Source organism: Cupressus sempervirens, chromosome 3 (genome assembly GCF_028749045.1).
Source record: "Cupressus sempervirens isolate cs-2001-9-10 chromosome 3, ASM2874904v1, whole genome shotgun sequence".
Lineage (NCBI taxonomy): Eukaryota > Viridiplantae > Streptophyta > Pinopsida > Cupressales > Cupressaceae > Cupressus > Cupressus sempervirens.
Window position 1 is genome coordinate 568,425,664 of NC_143120.1, and position 22,689 is coordinate 568,448,352.

The window sequence follows — 22,689 nt, forward strand, 5'->3', positions numbered from 1 at the left end:
TGTACACATTTTTTGGTGTTAATCAAATGCAGGTTTACTGCCCAAAATAAAACTTTGTATTGGACGCTCATGAAAAAATAATAAACAAGAGAATAATTTTTTTGAAAAATAACCAAAAGCTTTGTATTTGAGTCCTCTTTCTATCTAAAAAATAAATTTCAAAATCAAACAAATACAAATAAGTTACGTGCATAAATAAAAAGCGTATGTCAAAATTAGAATTAGGTCAAATTTAAATGTCAATAAAATCTAAAATACTAAGAATAATAACATCAAACTACCTTTGTGAGCTTAGTGTGGATGTTAACAAACTAAATTGGAAAGAATCACATTGATATCTATTATAGAAAAAAGTTATGCTTGTCAAAAATATAATCACTCTTTAAAAATTAGGTTTTTGACAATACACCAATTTTTTGTGGTAGAAAAAATAATTGAATCAACTCAATTTTTTTAAAAAAAAAATTATATTTAGAATCTACACAAAAAATTCTAAAAGACACTAATTTACTTCATCTTCAAATTTGTACCTATTAAACGATAATTTGGTTCCAAAAGTGAATGTTTTTTTAAAATTCACAATTTAGAGTCCATTTAGGCAAAAAAGTGTAACCCACTATTGTGGGTCCACCAAATTTACATGTAATATTTATCAAGTGACAACTAGATGAACATGTTTGAGAAATTAGAATCTTAGGTTGACTTTTGATAGAAATTTGGAAAGTTCAAGAAGGTCTAATGTGAGAGTCAATGTTTGTCGCAAGATCAATGATGGAGAAAAATCAAGAAGCATCTGACGAAGGAAATTGAAGAAGGATAAGGTTGGACACAAGTTATATGTAAAGTTATATTTTATATGTATCTAAATTCATTATATGAAGGAAGTTAGTTTTAAACCTAAGATCGATTATTATAATTAAGAAGAAAAAGATGGAAGGATCTAGAAGCATTGAGAAATCTATTTAAGGAGGAGAAATTAATAGTTTAGGCTATTAGGCCATTGATATGTTGAACTTATTTAAAGATTGTTGCCAAAGTTGGAGAACTAATTGAGGGTTGTTGTTGAACGTGAAGGTGTTGTAGGAGAAGTGTTCAACCAAGTTAGTCAAGCCAATCATAGAGGAGAGATAATAAATGATTTTTTGGAAAACAAAGTCAGTTGAGTAATTAAAAGATAGAGAGAGAGAGAGAGCTAGAATAGAGATCTGATCAAGAAAAAGGTAGTTTCTATTCTTACATATCACTTAATATTATTACTATTTAACCTTGTAGTAGAAATTCTTGGAAGCATCGAGTGGATCTAACAAGTTTTTCAAATCCTATATGATAAGATCGATTAGTGGTGTTTATAAGTTTTTTAAATCAGACCACTCTTTTTGGTCCTAGACAGGGAGTGATAAGGTCTAGATGATCTTTTGTTGAAATCCTATAACAAGGTCACTTTAACAAAGTGTATATAACCTTTAACAAGGTAGTCTCCTAATAGAGATCACTTCAGAAGAGTAAAATTTTTGTGTTGTTGGTCTCGAGTGATTTTTCCCTTAACTAGATTTCCACATTAAATATTGGTGTCAAAATTGCATGAATTTTGTTTTTGTTACAAGTTGGTTTACATGTTTTTACAATTTACTACAACTTTGTAATAACTAAATTATCACTAGGTAATTATTGGAAATTTATTGACAGACAGTAAAGAAAGGAATAATTTGATAATAGTTTGAGAAAAAGTTGATGTATGAGTTAAGTTTTATGTTGGATATATGTCTACTGACTAATTGGACATATCAAAGTTATTGTTGTTGATGGTTTTGTTGCTTTGATGGTGATGAAATGCTTGAAGGGATTGTGAGATAACATGACATAACTAATTCACCCTTGGCCCCCAAGTTATCTAACAATTGATACACAAATTGATATTGATGATGAACAAGGTTAGTTAATTAAGAACTAAAAGGAATGTAGGAAAATTAGATCAATTTTTGTTTTGTCATTTGATACAAGGTGCTCCCCTTAATACCATAAACTCATAACAAAAACATAGAAACAAAAAAATATGTGAGAACAAAATATGGACTTCTTATTTGCACCACAAATGCAAAATTATAGAATTCATATGTACAATATGCTAACCCACATGGGCACCTTCAGTACAATAATTTGCAAGACAAGCTGTGAACTATCACCCAGAGCTCTCCTAGACAATGTTCAGGCCTTTCTTAAATAGGCAGTTTTATCCTACTTGGAAAGGTTCTAGATGCTCAAACTTAATACCTAGGGCCGATAGATCCTAACAATACACATAGAGTTGGCCAAATACATCTTTGATAAATTATTTTAGAAATTTCGGTAGCCCAACTTTCAAAGGCCATAACTCACAAACCGTTGTTCCGATTGGCTATTATAACCACTTTTTAGAAACATGATCTCTTAATCTACAGGCTCAAAACTGTGCTAGCACCCTTCCATCAAGCTTTTAGACCTCATCTAGGCACTCTAAGGCCTCCAACGGTGAGCTTGAAGATTTTTCTACAATTTTTTCCATCAAAAATCCATAATAACTTCTTTAATACTAATGCCTGAGCAATAAGATTTTTATGGTAGGCTTACAACTCTTAAAAGAACCTTCCTGTAGAAAATGAGAATATTCCAAGCTTGTATGAAAAAATTACTAAAAATAGTAAGTTCTCATAAATAGTAACCACCCTATCTACTAGTCATTATTAAAATAGAAAATATTGTAAATAAAATATTTTGGGTGATGCAAGATTTCCTTTGCACTCAGGATGCTCCTGCATTAGACACCCAATGTAATTTGAGAAGTGACTCGATTACGTCTTAGGTGTTTAGAGTAAAACCAAGACAATTAACCTCCTTTACTAGCCATGATGAATCCTCAACCAGTCTCCCTTTCCATTTGACTAGATATTCCTCATAAGTTCTATTTTTGGTACTTTTTCCAACACGACTGCCTAGTATCTCCTCAATCTCCTTTGTAGATGAACTAGTTGCTAGAATGCTCCATTGTGCTTTTGCAACTTAATCTCCATCACCTCCTTCATAATACTCTATCAAATTTGGAATATTAAATATTGGTGAAATATTCAAGTCAATAGGAAACTCCACTTCATATGCATTACTAGAATCATGCCTCTTCACTATCTTGCACTGTCCAAACCTCTTCATCTTTAACTTATTATATGTACCCACTGGAAAATGCTCCTTTGTCAAATGAACCATGAATTCATCTCCAATCTAAAATTCCTTATATCTCCTTTTCACATCTGCCTTAGCCTTATACTGTGTATTCATCTTTATGATGTGCTTCCTCACCTCCTCATGGATGTTCTTCAAATGTTCAACAAAATCTTCTGCTTCAGCACTACTTATCTCTCCTTTATCCAACTGCCTCAATTCAGAAGCATTTTTGGGACTACTCCCATATACAATCTGGAATGGTGATTTACCAGTACTCCTATTGACAGAGTTATTATATGTAAATTTTACCTGTGTTAAAATCATATCCCATCCTTTTGGTTTATCTCCAACCAAACATCTCAGCAAATTTCCTAAACTGTGATTCACAGCTTCTGTCTATCCATCAGTATGTGGATGTGTGATGAACTAAACTTCAAATTTGTCTTCAACTTCTTCCATAAAGTATTCCAACAATACCCAACAAATTTGGTATCTCGATTTGAAACTATACTCTTTGGCAGGCCATGCAATCTCACCACTTCTTTGAAAACAACTTTGCTACATGAATAACATCACTAGTCTTCTTGCAAGGAATAAAATGTGCCATCTTTGAAAACTTTTCAACCACCACAAGAATAGAATCATGTCCATCTTGTGTCCTTGGTAATCCAAAAACAAAATCCATGCTAATATCCTCCCATGGCTTCTCTAGTATAGGTAATGACTGATACAACCCTATATTATGCTTCACTCCTTTCACCATTTGACATACTCTACAACTTTGTACAAACTTCATCACATCTTGCTATAACTATGGCTAGTAGCAATTTTTAGCAACCAAAGCTATGGTTTTATCTATGCCAAAATGTGACAAAGTTTGTACAAAGTTCTAGAGTATGTCAGATGGTAAAAGGAGTGAACCAGAATATAGGGTTGTATCAACCATTACCTATGGCAGAGAGGCCATGGGAGGATATCAAAATAGATTTTGTTCTTGGATTATCAAGGACATAGCATGGACATGATTCTATTTTTGTGGTGGTTGATAGGTTTTCAAAGATGGCACATTTTATTCCTTGCAAGAAGACTAGTGATGTTGTTCATGTAGCAGTGTTATTTTGAAAGAAGTGATGAGATTACATGGCCTGCCAAAGAGTATAGTTTTGGATCGAGATACTAAATTTTTTGGGTATTGCTAGCATACATTGTGGAAGAAGTTAAAGATAGATTTGAAGTTTAGTTCATCACATCATCCATAGACTGATGGATAGATAGAAGCTGTGAATCACAGTTTAGGAAATTTTCTGAGATGCTTGGTTGGAGATAAACCAAAAGGATGGAATATGATTTTACCAAAGGAAATTTTTTTCATATAATAACTCTATTAATAGGAGTACTGGTAAATAACCATTCTAGATTGTATATGGGAGTAGTCCCAGAAATACTTCTAAATTGAGGCAATTGGATAAATGAGAGATAAGTAGTGCTGAAGCATAAGATTTTGCAAAACATTTGAAGAACATCCATGAGGAGGTGAGGAGCACATCATAAAGGTGAGGAACAATTGATGAATTAGTATTTGAAAATGTAATTTTGGTTTGATTATTTTACATGATTTGATGAAGAGTTAGAAATATGTACAAGTTAGTTAAAGGATTGAAGTTGTGAGGTGAAAAGATAAGGAAGAAGTGTGTGTTACAGAGCTAAAAATGGTGGTTGATAAGAGAAGATATTGCTTAGTTGAAGTGCATTGAACAAGTTTGTGATAGTATTATTTAGTAAAGAAGTGATACCAAGTCAATAGTGTTAACTGAGTAAATGATGATGTTTGGTGAAGGAAGAGCACATGTTGGTAAAGATAAATAATTTTGATAAAATCAATTGTGGGATGACATCTAGTGAGAATATGGATTGATCTAAAAGATTATAAGAAAGGAAAGAAGTTTGTTAGTGAAATCTATGGATGAGATTGTTTAGGTAAGATCAAATGGAGAAGATTCAAGGAAATGTTCATGATCTAAGACAAATTTAAGTTCCACAGTGAATTACAACTGACACAATGCATATAATGTTTTTTTTTAGAGCATCAAATATATTGTATGTAAGATAAGACATGCTCAAACAAATAACAGGAGTTCTAGAAAACTTTGATGAATATGATTAAGTGGAAAAAACAATGCCTATATAAAGGATGAGAAAGAGTGTTCATGTTGTTGATAGTCAAATGAATACAAGAGGGTACATTGAGTAGAACAAAGTAGAAGTAAAGTGAGAATCGAGTGAAGGAAAGTAAGTTGAATGAAGTGTGTGTTGATCAAACAAAGAAGAAAGAGTGTGAAGAAGAGTAAAAAGAAGAAACAACATCTAAACATGCAAAGATAGTTGATATTTGTATAGATCATTTCTCCATTACTTTCTAACCATTGTAGAAGAAAATATGTTAACTGAGTGGATTTAACAGTCCTATTTATAAATACTTTGTAAGGTGACATTCTAATGAATGCACTAAGTCCTTTAATAAGGCCACTTAGTGAGGAGGGATAAATATAATTGATCTTTGGTGAAATCCCATAACAAGGTAACATTTAGTAAATGTGTTTGTAACCTTTAACATGGGTGGCTCTTAACCAAGTTCACTTCAATATAGTGAATTTCTTTGTGGGTGATAATTGTGATGGTGGTTTTTACCCCAAATTGGATTTTCACATTAAATACCAATGTTAATGTGTGATTCAATGTGTTGCATGTTATTTCTTGTTTTCATATGCGTAAAGTTATACATTGTTGCTGGTTGGTTGCATGCAAAATCTAATTAGGACATATTATTTTTTGATAAGTTTAAGTGCTGGAAATTATTTTAAAGGGAAATGAGATAAATGATTCACCCCTCTCTTAATTATCCAACACTCTAGGTCTATTCAGCCATATGCAGGCTTAGGAAGTAAGGTAAGGGAGGAAGATCTAGGAATTCTAGGGTCTTCAAGGTAACTTAGATGAGTTTTAGGGGAGTGTAGGAAGGTGGACGAGGGCATGTTAAAGATAAAGATGTGAGTAAAATTGTTAGGGGTCTAGAAAGATTCAACAGACCAAGATGAAGTAGAGGTTGAATCATCCAAAACCTCTATAGTCTCCGCTTGTTAAGAGATGCTTTTGAACTTTTCTTTGTGGGAAGGGTTAACCCTAGTGCCCAAAAATATGAGAATATTTTGGGCACTTGGAAGAGGTTTAAATATGAGGAAGAAACATGGGTGTACATTAAATTATTTAGCTCAATGTATAGGTTAAAGGATGACCCAACCTAAGGGGTCAAAAGATAGTGAAACTCGTAGAGCCAAAAAATCAAGCTTTGGTGAAGAGGGGATCCACCTTGGACTTTGGCTTGGGAAAAAAAAGTGGTCCAAAGAGGAAAATATTGAAAAAGGAAAACAAAATTTATCATTTCTTCTAAAATGATTAAGCATATAGAAGCTGTGGGAATGAAAGCACTTGTATCTTCCCTCAAGGGTAATGCATCTAATGAGAATCTCTACCGCAATCTTCCAATCACTCAGGAGATGCTTGTTAGTTTGTGGTGACTGATCAAGAAAGTCCTGTACATACTTCATAAATTCTTTGGAATTTTTTTTGGGCCCTATTTTATCAAGATTTTGGGCCGACATGTAATTATTAATTATAACCCTAAAGTGGTAAAAATACTTGTATAAAAGGGCTTAGGGTTAGGGATTATTTTTTTATAGGGATGGGAAAATTGATTCTTGCGGTAGTATTGATTTGTAAGGGATTTTGGATTACAATCAGGTTGTAATCACTGGATCGTAATAATATCAAACTTGTTATTTGGTGGACATAGCCCAGGGATTGGGTGAACGACATTAAATCTTGGTGTCTTGTGTTCTTTTTTGTGTGATCTATTATTTTTTGATATTGTTTATATTTGCATGTAATTGTTATTTTTGTCTGTGGTTTAATCCTAACAAGTGGTATTAGAGCGAGGTTGTTCTTTCAGTTATCCTCTATAGGAAAGTCTCACGGTTGAGTGAGAGTCTCATGGTTGAGTGGAAGTGATGAAAAATGAGGGTAAGCTAAGGGTTGATAGGTTTAATGGGAATAATTTTTAGTTATGGAAGATGAAAATGAAAGACTATCTTTATCATAAGGATTTATGGAAGCTGTTGGAAGGCAAAACCAATAATCAGGAATCTATGTCAAATGGCGACTAGGATCTTTTGGGCAGAAAGGCACTTGGAAGCATTTAATTATGCCTGATGCTAGTAGTGACATTTAATATTACAAAAGAAAAGACAACTAAAGAGTTGATACAAACCCTAGCAAAAGTGTATGAAAAACCCTTGCTTCAAACAAGGTATTTCTGATGAAGCATTTATTTAATATGAAAATGATACAAGGTGGATCTATTAAAGATCATTTAAATGAGTTTTATACTTTTACTAGTCAGTTATCTTCTGTGAGTATCAATTTTGATGAAGAAATTATGGCTCTATTGATTTTGTGTTATTTGCCTAAAAACTGAAATGACTTGGTAATGGCTATGAGTAATTATGTTCCTAGATCTAGTACCCTAAAATATGATGATGTGATCGATGTTATTTTGAGTGAGGAAACTTGTAGAAAATCTTGAGGTGGATCTACATCATGAAGTGCTTTGAATGCACAAAGTAGAGGCATAACAACTAAGTGAGGAAGTAATTCCAAAAATCATGGACAATCAAGAAGGAAAGTTAAAGTGGAGAAGGTCTCAATCAAGAGGACTGAATGACTGCTAGTACTATGGGAAACTAGGGCATAAAAGGAAAGATTGTTGGACTTGAAAGAAAAATAAAGGAGATAAAGATAAACTAGATGGAGACAAGGAGGCAAATGTGGTAAGTAACAAATCTGAAGAGGATGCTTTGCTTCTATCTTTAGAAAGTGTTGACGATTCAATGGTTTTAGATTCTGGTGGTTCATTTCATGCTACACCTCATAGAGGTTATCTCATTGATTATGTCCAATGGTATTTTGGACTTGCTTATTTGGGGGATAATGAACCTTATCAGATTTTTGGAAAGGGAAAATTTAAGATTAAGTTTCACAATGGGAATCATTGGATACTACATGAGGTAAGACATGTTCCACGACTGAGTAGGAATTTAATTTCAATAAGAAAACTCGGTGATGAGGGTTGTGTAGATACTTTTAATGATAAAAATTGAAAGGTTTCAAAAGGTTCCCTTGTAGTAGAAAAAGGTGTGAAAGTAGGCACCTTATATCTTTGTATAGGTCATATTGTTCCTTGTACTTTAATTATTTTAGAGAAAAATAAATGTTCAAGAACAATTGCTGCAATTGAGTAGGGAGAACAAATAGTTGAAGTAGATTTTGATATAGCACTATGGTACAATAGAATTGGGCATATGAGTGAGAAAGGTATGAAAGTACTTCATTCAAAGAAAGTTTTACCAGGTCTAAAATGTGTTAATATGGATTTTTGTGAAAGTTGTGTATATGGAAAACAAAAGAGAGTGATTTTTGTGAAGACTAGGAAGGAAAATTAAAAGGAGAAATTAGAGCTTGTGCATGCCAATGTATGGGGACTGGCTCAGGTATCTTCCCTTAGTGGCTCTCATTATTATGTTACATTTATTGATGATGCAACTAGAAAAGTATGGATTTATTTCCAGCTTAGACAGGAATATGGTGTATTTCAAACTTTCAAGAAATGGAAATGCTTAGTTGAAAATGAGACTGGTAAGAAATTAAAATGTGTTAGATCCGATAATGGTGGTGAGTATTGCAGTTATGAATTTGAAGATTATTGCTCCACTAATGGTATTTGTAGACAAAAAACTATTCCAAGGACTCCATAGGAAAATGGAGAGGCTGAACGCATGCACAAGACCATAATGGAGTGTGCAAGGAGCATGAGGTTGCATGTTGGGTTGCCCTTACACATGTGGGTGGAGGCTATCAATACTATTATATATTTGATTAATAGAGGTCCCTCTACTCCTTTTGGTTGTGTTATTCTAGAGGAAGCATGGACTGGTAAGAAGGTGAGTTATTCTTTTCTCAAAACCTTTGGTTGCGAAGCATTTGCTCACATAGATTTTGAAAATAGAACCAAGCTGGAAGCTAAGCCAAAGAAATGTGTATTTGTTGGATATGACATTAATGAATTTGGTTATAGGCTTTGGGATTTTGAAAATCATAAAATTGTAAAAAGTAGGGATGTCATATTCAATGAGAAAGTGTTGTACAAAGATTTGTTGCAGCAACATGAGAAGAAATAAGATGATTATGTAGTGCTGGATGATGCTCCAAAAGATGATGTTCCAGCCATTCCTCATGACTTAAAAAAATTACAACAACAAATACCACACACACCAATGAATTTTAGATGGTCAGCAAGGCAAATTAGACCTCTAGAAAGATTTTCTCCCTCTTTGTATTCTATTTTACTAACAGATTCTGGTGAACTTGAATGTTATGATGAAGCTATGTAGGTGGATACTAAGATTCAATGGGAGTCTGCAATGAAAGATGAAATTGACTCTTTTAAAAAAAAATAAGACATGGAATTTATGCAAGTTGCTTGTAGGTAAAAGGGCTTTACAGAATAAGTGGGTTTATAGGTTAAAAGAAGAGGATGGAGGTAATAAAAGATTTAAAACTAGGTTAGTTGTAAAAGGATTTGCACAGAAAAGGGCATTGAATTTGATGAGATATTTTCTCCTGTTGTTAAGATGACTTCTATCCGTACTATTTTAAGTATTATGGCTACTAAAGATTTGCATTTAGAGTAGCTTGATGTTAAAAAAACCTTCCTTTATGGTGATTTGGATGAAGAGATATATATAGCTCAGCCACAAGGATTTGAGGTCAAAGGTAAGGAGAACTTAGTGTGCAAATTGATGAAAAGTTTATATGGCTTGAAGCAAGCATCTCGACAATGGTATCTAAAATTTGACAGTTTTATGCATGAGCATAGATATAGTGGGTATCATTTAGATCATTGTGTTTACTTTAAGAGGTTGGATGATGATAGCTACATTATTTTATGTTTATATGTTGATGATATGCTTATAGTTGGGTCTAACATGGATTAGATTAATGGGTTGAATCACTAGTTAGCACATGCATTTGCTATGAAGGATTTGGGAGCAACAAAACAAATCCATGGTATGAATATTTGCAAAGATAGGAAGAACAAGAAATTGACACTATCTTAGGTTGATTATGTTGAGAAGGTGTTGCAACATTTCGCTAAGGAGAATGTTAAAGCTGTTACCACACCTTTACCTAGTCATTTGAAGTTGACTAAGGAGATGTGTCCAAAGACACAAAAAGAAGAGGAGAAGATGTCAAAGGTACCCTATGCTTCATGTATAGGAAGCTTGATTTATGCTATGGTATGTACAAGGCCAGATATTACACATGCAGTAGGAGTCATTAGTAGGTGTATGAGTCATCTCGAAATTGAGCATTGGAATGCTGTCAAATGGATTCTCAAATATTTGAGAGGAACATCCAATAAGTATTTACACTTTGGAGGCTCTACAACTAATTTATAGAGCTATGTTGACTCAGATTTGGCAAGGGATATTGATACCAGGTAGAGTACTATAGGTTATGTCTTTACTATTAGTGGGGCAGCCATAAGCTAGGTTTCTTAGTTATAGAAGGTTAATGATTTATCCACTACAGAGGTAGAGTACGTTGCTACTACAGAGGCAGTTAAGGAGATGATATGGTTGTTGGATACAATTGTCTAATTGTGTGTTGTCTTTGATGTCATACAAATGTCATATTAGTTGTCATTTAGTGCTTATTGAGATCACTTGGTTAGCAAGATAGTTTTCCTTATCTACCAAGCATTCCTGAAGTTTACTCTGTGAAGACAGTGTCTACCAAGCTCACTCGAGCATCGAAGGAAATTATGGCAAAAAATAGTGTTAACCAAGTTCACATGGTTAACAAAGGGAAGTTGGATAGAGTTAGTGCTAACCGAGTTCACTCGGTTACCAAAGAATTTTTGTAAGATCATAGTGTTAACCAAGCTTCTATTGGTTAACACAGGAAATCATCTTAGAACCAGTGTTTATCGAGCAGGGTCGGCTAATGAAGGATTTTGTTGTTTTGGCATATGAAGCTTAATTATTTCAAGTATTGGTTCTAGCTGACTATGGTAATGAATATTGGTTATTATAATTTGTATTGAGCTGACTTGACAATTTGGATGATGTAAATATAAGATCAAGTTATGATTTCCATGTGTGTGCAAGGGTGTGTTGATTAAATTGAGAAGAAAAGAGAGGGAGCGAACTTGAAGGAAACACATGTATCCTTGTGGAGCAAAAAAGTGTTATTTGATCAGGAAGGATCAAGTATGAAGCAGAATAGAGATCTATAATCAGCAATTCAATTACATCACAATCAAGTCATTTCATTGTTACTCTCTAACCATTGCAGTAGTGATCTAAAATCTCTTAACAAAGTTGGTTTAATAGCTAGTTGTAAATCCTCTAACAAGATGGAAATTCCATTGAATTGGTTTAAGACCTCTCACAAGGCCACTCCTAACAGGGTGATTAAATCCTCTAACAAGGTCACACCTAATAGTATATTTTGTAATCTTTAATAGGGTTGGCTCCTAACAAGGCTCATTTCAGAAGAGTGAAAAATAGTAACTAGTTACATTGGTGGGTTTTCCCATATTAGGTTTCCATGTTAAATTTGATCTCTCATGTGTTCATGTTATTTCTTTCATGCTTGCAAATTAATATCTATTAATGTTTTAAGATTTGTTAAAAGTAATTCACACTTTGCATTTATCCAGTCACAACATTTTCAGTATGTTTATTGAGTAACAACAACAATCATTTTTCTTAGTCTAAATTTTATTGTTGACATCTAAGATATCTGGGATTTATTTTAGTGGTAATTGATTCACCCCCCTCTCAGTTACTCCTTCTATATTTCTAACAATTGGTATCAGAGATTTTCGTGCTTGCAAGAAAGGTTTCAAGGACTTAAGCTAAAGATCAAGATGTCTTACAAGAGAGATTCCAAAGCTAAATAGAGATAACTTTTCAGCATGGTGGGGACTAATGAGACTTCATCTGGCCACCATTAGTGATTCAGGCTTGAAATACCTTGATGAAGAATACAAAACTCCTACTGGTACATTGTTTGTTGGAGATCTTGTTGAGAAAAAGAACCATAACATCATGATGATTGATATTGCATCTGCTCTCAGCTATGATGAATTTGATGAGATCAAAGACTATAAAACTACTTTCGATATGTGGAACAAGCTAAAGGACATCTATGGCAGTGATGAAAATGTAAGGAGAGCCAAAGTACAAAGCCTTAGAGGACAGTTTGATCAGATGAGAATGAGAGAAGATGAAAATGTTGCCAAATATGTGGAAGGAATCAAAGCTAGTGTTAGTGCAATTAGAGCTTCTGGAGGAGAAATCAAGGAAGAAATTGTTGTAAGTAAATGATGAGTCTAAAAAATGCCTTTATTTTTTTATGTTCAAGATACTTTGTGATACTTTGTTTATCCTTATTTTAACACTTATAAGCTTATGTTTGATAAACCTTTAATGATTTATGGGGTAGAAAAACTATGTCATCTTTTGCCTAAATTATATCTAATATGCAGTATTTCATATAAATATCCAAATGTGCGTTCTTATGCTTGAATTTAGTTTGATGGATGTTTATTTGCAAATATGTCTTATATCATAACTAACCCGATGATAAGGATTAAAGGATGAGCGGAAGAATCCAAAAGTTGGTTGCCGACAACATTCAAGGAGAAACGAGCATCAAGGAACAACCACGAAAAGGAAGTTATAACCACTCTAGGAAACGTGGCAGCGAATAAGGAGGAGCTTTTACGAGCCATTACCTTCTTTGCATTTACGTTGTAACAAGCGGATGCTGAGACTTCATTGCTCCCTCCTCAATTCCATTATCCTTCCTTTCTGCTTTCAATTGTTCTCCTATATTCTCTCCTGCGGACTTAACTTAGGATAGTTACTTTTCTGTTATGTAAGAAAGAGTAGATTCCCTATTTATGTTGGGATCGACTCCTGTATGTGAAGTTTTTAGTTTTGGTTTTTGATAAGTTTTATCGAGTAAGAGAGAACACTGATTCACAGTTTGTTGCAATTGTGTTTTATAATTCTGAATCATGTAATGACTGATTAATGAAATGAATTAGTTTTCTTTAGCTTCTATCCTACGTTGGTAGATTAGAGAAGCCAACCAAGGGGGACCACTTGGAAGGTGGATTAGATTAGGATAGAATAGATTCATTTTACTAGCATTAGCAGTATTTTAAGTAAGACGTAGCTAGTTAATTTCTTCCTGTAGCATCACACTTCATGAACATTCCTATAGCATCTGCGAGAACAGTCTAGTGGATGGGTCAAGATGGAATCTCTGTTATCTTTTCATTGTGTTTTCAACATTCATAGATTTAGTATTTTCCTTTCCACAATAGTAGTGTAGTTTCCTTCCTTTGCATTTTTACTTTCATGCAGCACAAGCATAATGACTCATCAAAGTACCTAGTGCACATACTGTGTCGACCATTTCAAGTATACGTCCTTGGGTTGACAATCTAAATGCACCTCATGGTAGGGGAAAAGTACTCCTTAGCTTGAATAGATTATTCCTAAGCCAGGCCTAGCGCATGACTATGGAACACCTATTGTGAGGCGGTTCAGTAAAGTTCTTAAAACATTGCTTCCTCTCTATGCAATTAGAGTATCTGCTATTCAAGAAAAGAGGTGTGATCCAATCATAAGTTAAGTTTGGACACCTTAGTAGGAAGATTGGCAGCTTTTGAGCTAGAAAACTTTGACAATTATGTTCCAGCTTCCAAAAATATTGAATCTGCATTTGAGGCCAAACTTTCACTCAAAGAAAAAAGGCAAGAAGATAAAGGAAAATTAGTTTGATAGTGAAGAAGAAATCGAGGAAATTTCAAATAGTGATCTTGAAGTTGTTGAAGCTTTACTTGCAAAGAAATATTCTAGAAGTAGAGGTAAGTACAAAGGTAAAGTTCCTTTAATCTGCTTTTCATGAGAAGAGATTGGTCATATTTTTGCCAAGTGCCCAAACAAAGAAAGAAAGGATGAGAAGAAGAGTCACAAGTACAAAGGCAAAAAAGATTTCAAAAATCACAAATCATACAAGGAAAAAGGTAAGAAAACTTCTTTTATGGCAAAAGATTCTGATAACAGTGAAGATGAGATAGTATACATTGTTGTAAAAGATGAACCGATGAAGAAGAAGATAAGATGTCACTTATCTCTCATGTTAGTAAAAATGATACCTCATCCTTTTCAATAGAATGCCTAAGACAAGAGACCCCACAAACAACAAAAATAAAGAAATGCTCATGCAATTAATATTTGTAGAGGAGACACCACTCATAGAGATCCAAGAAAAATACTCTATAAAATTAATGAAGATAAAATGATGACCGAACTCTCAACCCTATTAAAATTAATTAATCACATCAAAAGCATTGATTGCTACACCATCAAAGCATAAACTGGTAATATCTCAAGAGATCACTACATGAGCCTCTATAGGGATAGTGGAAAACTCTTCCCAAATCTTTAAAAACTCAACGTTATTGTTTCCTTCATAAAATGTGTTGGAAAATTACATCATCTACCAGATCAAGTAGACTCAAGTCATTTTATTAATAACATATCTTCCCTACCAACCCACACCAACTTTCCCATTCAAAATGTTAATTATATTTAAGAGCATCTCCTTCAACAATAATTTTCTTGTAGCCCTTCACATGAGCTAACATAACCCCATGGGAAATAGATAGAATCTTTTCCGCATAGCCATTTGAACTTCTACTTTGATGGTATAAGTGACCAACAGTTTGCCTCCAGAATATCTTATGAGGCCATCCCTACTTGCCCGACCCATGTCTCCAATATAAGATCCTTCAAACTTTAGTTTGATCCATCCTATGTCGAGGGGGCTTCAAATTGTAATTGATATGATCATCAGGCAAGATATTTTAAAATAATTTTCAATAAAAAATCAATATAATGTAGTACTTTCCTTCTTGATTGAGTTGTACAAAGTCTTTTATCTTGGTCAGTTCTCTATGATTATAATTTAAGGTAAATGATTTCTATATTAAATCTATTTAAGAAGAGATTATATGTTATCATGGTAGTTTGAAAAAAAAAAAATTATTTGAGAAATAATTTTGTCTATTTATTTGTTGTCTGGTAGTTGAAAGTTAAATTCAATGACTATTTGTGACAGTGATACATGATTATAATATAGTATTTGAAGGTTAAACAATTGATAGATCCATCCATGAGGATGCTTTAAAAACATCTCTTAGAGCTATACATAGAGTTTGGAAGAGGATGACTCTATAGCCCAAAAGAGAAGAAGGCACATACCTATTCCATATAAACCATATTTAGAAACATAAGTAGATCACAATAGGAGAAGTAAAAGATAAACAAACACAAGAGTCAAGATAGTTGTAAGGAAGAATCAAAATAAGTAGAATTAGCAACAAGTTAACCAAAAAGTTAGGATCATGTGATGAGTACACCAATCTATTTAAGGGGTATATGTCATTTTGAGATAAAAGATATAAGTAATATACATGTAGGAAATACAATCTACTACAAAAAGAATTGAGGGATCAAGTGGTGAAGTCACTTAGAAGGTTTGAGCATGTAGTGCTTGACATAATCTAAGATCTTTTCAATATGTTGATTTGAGAACCAACATGACATTCCAAATATTTTGGAGGTCCTTTAAACTTTTTAAGAAAGTCAGTGCTTGTATTTGAAATTCAAAAATGTCTAATTAGTTAATATTTTTATTTCTCTTATACTTTATAGTAAATTCATACAAATTTTAAATTAAAGTATATTTATTTTAAAGGATCATAGGTTTTTATTGTTATCTTCAATTCTTATTGTAATGAACAAGGATATGATATTTATTTGTAATTGAGCTTTGAAATCAATTATTAGTTATTAAAAAAGTATAACAATTTGCACCTTTACTAATGAAAAATAAAATTATATCCCATTTTATAGAATAAGTTAAATAATACTATTAAAGAAATATATTTTTAAATATAAATATTTATAAGTTTGAAATGATGTGACATGCCATATATTATTCAAACATTTTAAAGTATAATATTATATATATAATCATTAAAAAAAATAAAAAATAAAAATAATAATATTTTATGTTAAATATAATATAAAACATATATAAATTATTATTTTAAGATAGTAAAAATTTATAATATGTATATTAACTTTAGATTTTGTATCCTTGCACATGATTTTAAAAATGATTTTTCCAAAAAAAACTTTCCAAACTAAATTATATATATTTATTGAATTATTATTATATGTTATATTTCATATTATATATATATATATATATATATATATATATATATATATATATATATATATATATATATATATATATATATTTATGAACATTAATATATTTTTTATATAAAACAAGATGAACACGATGTCCCTATACTTCCACCCAATAAATGAAAAATGAATTTTCCTTCACATATTTATCAACATAATAAACTTGTGAAAGCAAATTAACTATTAACAGCGATAATAAATAATACAAAACTGGTTTATATTTTGGATGGTCATTAAACTGTTTGAAAAACATACCCTCTTCTTCTTCCTCCTCTATTTAGACAAGCGCAAGATAAAAATAAAAACCAACAACGCCTAAGAACATACACAAATCCTGCCGTCACCTCAACCCGGGCCTTCTGTCCTTGCTATCATATTATTCAAAATTAACCCACTCTCTATTAATCTAAAATCACTCTTCAAAATCTTCGTACATCTAAGGGCCCGTTTGGTGAGCGAAATAGGAATACGTATTCTGGAATAGAACGTATTCTTGTTCTCCGTTTGGTACAGCCAATATTTGATAAAGATTCGCGGATCCAAAATTTTATGTTTTCTAAAATTAAAAAAAAGGAATAGGAATACATATTCCAATAACACCTATTTTGGTGGAATTGCAAAACCCCATTTTTGTGCCAAAAATGGAATAGATATTCCATTTTTACTTCGTATTCCAATCCCGTTTTGGTGCATCCAAACAAGAAATTCAAAATTTTTGGAATACGTATTCCTATTCCGCTCACCAAACGGACCCCTTTCCCATTCACTGCTAGTGGAGGGTTTTCACACTTGATTTCGCCTCCATCGCACCACTAAACTGCCACCTCACACCTATAAACAATACTTGCCAAATGGGATGAAATTAAAACATATCCTCCCATACTATCATGCCTTGGACTCGTCGCATGTGCGGCATTTAATGCTCACTCGCCAACTTGGTACTCATTCCATCATTCAAAGGGATGCAAAACTTGTCCACGTGTGAAAAGGTCACCCACACCATCGTTAGTCCACAGAGCAGTTATATATAATGTCTTCAAAATTAAATTTCAATTTCAAACTCCCACCAGCCTTTGCCCAAATTACATACTTTACTAAGAATTCTCTCTACAAATTTATGAGTTGCTTCAACTTTCCAATCAAATATATCTCTATTAATCTCCCTCGATCCCTCAAGTCTCCCGAGAAATCCATGTTTCCTACCTGGAATTGTCTAATATGGCTTGTTCTTCAAATTATGACCAATTTTTCCCAATTATAAGAAATATGTGAGTTATTTCAACTATTATAGAGTCTCCTTTTAAATAGATCATCTAATACCCAACAAACCACCTTGAATTCTTTTATAACAAGTGCTTCCATAGTGACTTGTATTTTTAATTAAGTAAAATAGTTAAAATAAAAATGAAATAAAACAAATTATTATTTATAAGAAAAAAAGTAAATTAATTGTAATTATAAAATTTAATATTATTTTCTTAATATTTTCATACTTTTACAAAAAAAGGTACCTTTATCTATCTTTGTTCTTTTTGCATCTCTTGTTTAATATAGTAAATACAAAAATCTATTTCTTATACTCACTCATCATTACCTTTATTTAGATTTATATGTGTGAAATTATTTTAGGTTAATTATTTTGTCATAGATTGAATCTTCAAATTTAAATTTATATATTTAAATTTAAGCTTATATTTCCCTTCTTTTCTAATCTTTATGAGTAAATTAAGCTTAGATGCAATAAAAAGGGATTTTCTCAAAACAAAAACAAAAACACTAAGTGCTATGAGACTCTTTGAGATTATTTTAGGGCTAGTGATGTAATGAAAATAAAAATAAATTTTATAAAATTGAGAAATTTTGATAATTTACAATTGGTAAAATTAACTTTTAATTCTATAATAAGTTTTAAACTAACTTATTTTGAATAGAATTGTGTATCATACAAATAAATTCAATACAAATGATACAAATAAAAAGCTATCCCATTATAGACAAGAGTCTACAACACAACAGTAAATTTTAAGTCTTAGATTTGACACTAATAAATAATAATAATTACTTAATTAATCTTGACTTTGACTTCTTATGGATCAAAAGAAAAAAAGCTGTAGAATATTAATGATTCTCCCATTAATTTACTCTTCTATAATTACTTCATAATTTGAAAGGCTAAATAATCACTGTTATCTAAAATAGTTCTCATTTGTTGAGCTGACCCCTATCTCAGCTCGTGATGAGCTGTGCATTCCAAATATTTGTGTGAACAGAGGAATGAATTGGGCAATCTGCCGTCTAATGTGTGTTTTGTGATAGTTTTGAATGTGAAAATTTCCATTAGGGTGTTAAAAAACCACTTCATCCTACCTTTCACTTCATTTTAATTTTTATTATTTAATTATTTATTTTTCAAATGAAATATTCATTAAGTGCTGTTTGTAAACACTATTATTAAAGGGCGCGGGCAGCCAACGTCAATGAGCTGAGGACGTGGCAGTTGAATTAGGCGTGATAACAGGTAGCCATGTATTAATTCTTTTATAAAACACAATCACGTTTGACTGGGAGAACACCAAGGCATCATATTAAACGGCTTGACAAGTAAACAATTTGGTGTTTTGAATTTAGGACAAAATTGGGAAACACCCATTACAAAATAAATAGTAATAATAATAATAACAATATGAAGCTTTCTTTCTCTGCCTCTAGAAATTCTTCATCCTCTGATGCCCTCTTTTTGCTAGGTTTTGGATTTCGATTAGCTGGACTCTGCGTTGCCTCTTCACTGCAATCCACAATAATAATACTAATTAGAAACTCGATTAGCCTCTGCCCACACATTTCACAATTCAATTAAAAGATTTTACTCAAAATGAATATCATAAACATACAGTTTTCGGCTTGGCGGTACCCTTCTCGAATCCTTCTCTTTGATGCTTCAATCCTTTCTCTTACATATTTCTCATCACAACACTTTGATTTCTGCATTGAAAACATGTCTTTACAGGGAATTTGATTTCCCAATTTAACCTGTAGCTGGGCACATTAAACATGTTAATATCATTGAAGATCCGGCGTCGTTTGTGCTCAAAACTTAATTTATTAAAATAGATGGTGTGATCAACACCTTCAAATCTTCAACTCCATTTTTAGTATTTTGAGTAAAAGTTGGTCGTGGTGAAGTTGAAGTTGGAGGAAGTGGAGGAGAGGCAGGCTTTACAACTCGCTGTCTCCTGTGACTGAATACAAACTGATTTTGAGCATTCCTTTTAAACACCAACACACTTCCCTCATTTTTTCTCCCACCCTCATCTACTTTCAAATTACTTTCATCTTCTGCCTGGACTTGTAATTGCACTGGAAACATGAAAAATTATGCATGTTACTCCAGATAGAATGGAAAGAGAGAACATGGAAGGAAGAAGAATTAATAAGTTTGAGAGCACACCTGCAGCTGCAGCCATTTCATCACTTTTCAACCGTTCATCTGCAACTTGTCTCCATCTTCTGCAAAGTGCAATGCATTTATAAATCTTTCAAACTTTTCATATAAAAGATGTTATGAATATCAAGCGAGCTTCCATCTATTTCACTTTCCACAGCTTTTTTTGAATTAGAGAACATGTTGGTAATTTTGAATTTTGTCTGATTTACCTGACAAGCTTGTTAGCCGTAGAGCTAATTGCTTTTGACCTGTGCTTCCGCAGCAATTTCACATCTCTACCAACCATAGTTGCCTGTATAACATTTTTTTATCAAGGTCAAACAAATGTTTAACATAAAACCATTAATCTAGATAATGGCTTGAATACTTAACATTTTCTTAATATTAAAGGCCATGAATGAGTGCGTTAATAGATTTTTCAGATTCGACATATTCTGTGTTATGTCTGCAGCCTTATATTTGGTTATGGTTTTACATGCTTGGTAAAATGATTAGAGACTACTCTAAAAATCAATAATGCACTTGCCTGTAACCAATTCATTATTATCAACAGACTACATTGGTGCAGTCAATAGACGATTATAGATTGAGGGAAAAAGTAAATGACCGTTTGTCTGGTCACTGGTGGAAGTCCTAACAAATTAAAAAATATTCTCCCAGCATATTTTGTAAGGTTTTACAATGCATTCTAATTCAAGAGTGATTTCGCCTGAATTAAAAAATTGTGCAGAAAATCAAGAATGAGAAGAATTGAAAATTAATTAGGAAGATCAAAAACAAAGATTATAAGTGAATTGTTTTTCTGAGGAAGACAAAGAAAAGGCTAGGAGTGTAACATGTAGAAATCTAATGTAATGGCATAAAAGAAAGAAAATAGGCACTTACCTTTAGGGTTTCAACAGAGAATGAGATCGACTCCAATCTACTCAATGACTCACGCACTTGGGTTTCCGACTGCAAGTGACATCCAACACAAACCCTAATTCCAATAGATTACAAATAATTGAAAATGAAAATGAGCTGGAAAATGTGCAACCCCCATTTCATTTGCATAAATTTTAAATGATGAAAGAAATGAAAATTCATTTGACCGCTAATGAATTAATGAAAAATGGAGAAGACGTGAAAGTTATATACCCCATCTTCATTCGTAAGAATTTCTTTTATCTTGAACACCTCTTTTACAATCTGTTCAGTCTGGTCATGATTCTTGTCTGCACCCTCGACCAAATTATTAATACCAACATCATTATGTACAGTTTTGGAATTGCCCATATCATCATTATCAACGGACCTGGATTTATAAATCATCTCAAAGAATTTGCCTCTCCTCAGATTATCAAGGCAATTGGTCGCTGCAACAAAAATGCGTTGAATGATGTTTTCCAATCAAATGTGATCTCAAAAGAATTCCACCGTTTTTATCAATGAAATGCTGCTCACGATAAACCACACAATCAACCGAATAATTTGAAGCTTCGATGCATTGAAAAGACCTTATATATCATATTGAGCAGCCACAAATTATCAGCAGGGTTTGAATTTTAAATGACCCTTACAAGAAAAATCTCACGAGATAAGATTTTGGCTGCAGTCCAATTGGTTTGAGTTTAAAAAAGAATACCAAACGGATTTATGTAGAAAGCAAAGAGATTGCCATGCATAAATTTAAGATGGATGTTGGTTTTTGTTGTTGTTTTTTCAGGTTTTTGTTGTTTTTTTCAAAAATTGCTTTTTTGCTTTTTAAAATCAATTTAAAAAAATAAAATAAAAATGTATGCCATTTTTTTTTGGGGCAATAACCATTGAATTCAAAAAAGTAAACCTCTTTTTTCATTAAAATAAATATTATTTTAAAAATATTTATTAAAATTAATTAACTACCATTTTTACAAATATATTTTTATTAAAATTAATAGTCTAAACAATAGTGGTTATTCATATATAAACACACTTAAATATATAAGAGATCAACACCAAGATACTAGCATTAACAATTATTGTAATTACAAAATTTACATTCTTTTTAGAAAGGTTGCTTAATTGACATGATATGATTACTCTTTTGGCCTATATAATGATGAGTTATATTGAATTTTTTTTTAAATATGACTTGTTAAATATATTTTTGGAGTTCACATGGGAAATACAATCCTTGTGTATTTAGATGAGATTTTGTGTTTAATAAATTCCTAAAAACTAGTATTTAAGATATTTTCTATTTTCTATTGAAAAATCCATATTTTGTTAATTTTCTAACACATGATTAGGATTTCCTACTATTCAGAATGGGGTCCTCATGTGTACCCAATATTACTTGAGTGTTCAAATATTAGCCTATTTTAAAAATAAATAATAATAATTAAGTTGTACAACCAAGAACATAAAGAAAATATTAAAAAATAATTATTGTAAAAAATCCTTTGAAACACTTTAAATGAATCTTATAAATTATAGTAAAAAATAAGCATTCCTCATTGAATATTTGGTGTATTCATTCATTTCTTTTTTTAATTGTTCTATAGTGTTTTTTTTTTTCACATTTTACATTTCTCAACATGTGCTTTCTATTGG

The 22,689-nt window shown here is 32.2% G+C and overlaps 1 protein-coding gene across 1 annotated transcript; it reads right to left on the reverse strand.

The window, feature by feature from the left end:
• Positions 1–19,375: 19,375 nt before the first annotated feature.
• Positions 19,376–21,390, reverse strand: LOC149567690 (putative mediator of RNA polymerase II transcription subunit 26c). The gene is made up of 7 exons (XM_089816658.1): positions 21,253–21,390; positions 21,001–21,069; positions 20,325–20,407; positions 20,119–20,177; positions 19,798–20,027; positions 19,562–19,700; positions 19,376–19,455 (listed from the first exon to the last, which is right to left on the reverse strand). Exons 1-7 carry the CDS (start codon positions 21,388–21,390, stop codon positions 19,376–19,378), a joined length of 798 nt encoding a protein of 265 aa, XP_089672784.1.
• Between the last annotated feature and the right edge of the window lie 1,299 nt (positions 21,391–22,689).

What these genes read in the sequence shown, in the direction of transcription:
- LOC149567690 (XM_089816658.1), bottom strand. Translation starts at nt 21,390, where the DNA reads ATGGGCAATTCCAAAACTGTACATAATGATGTTGGTATTAATAATTTG. An exon ending in TCTCTGTTGAAACCCTAAAG is followed by an intron (nt 20,408 to 21,000) that starts GTAAGTGCCTAT and finishes AATGTTATACAG; the next exon opens with GCAACTATGGTTGGTAGAGA. An exon ending in ATGGAGTTGAAGATTTGAAG is followed by an intron (nt 19,701 to 19,797) that starts GTGTTGATCACA and finishes GCCCAGCTACAG; the next exon opens with GTTAAATTGGGAAATCAAAT.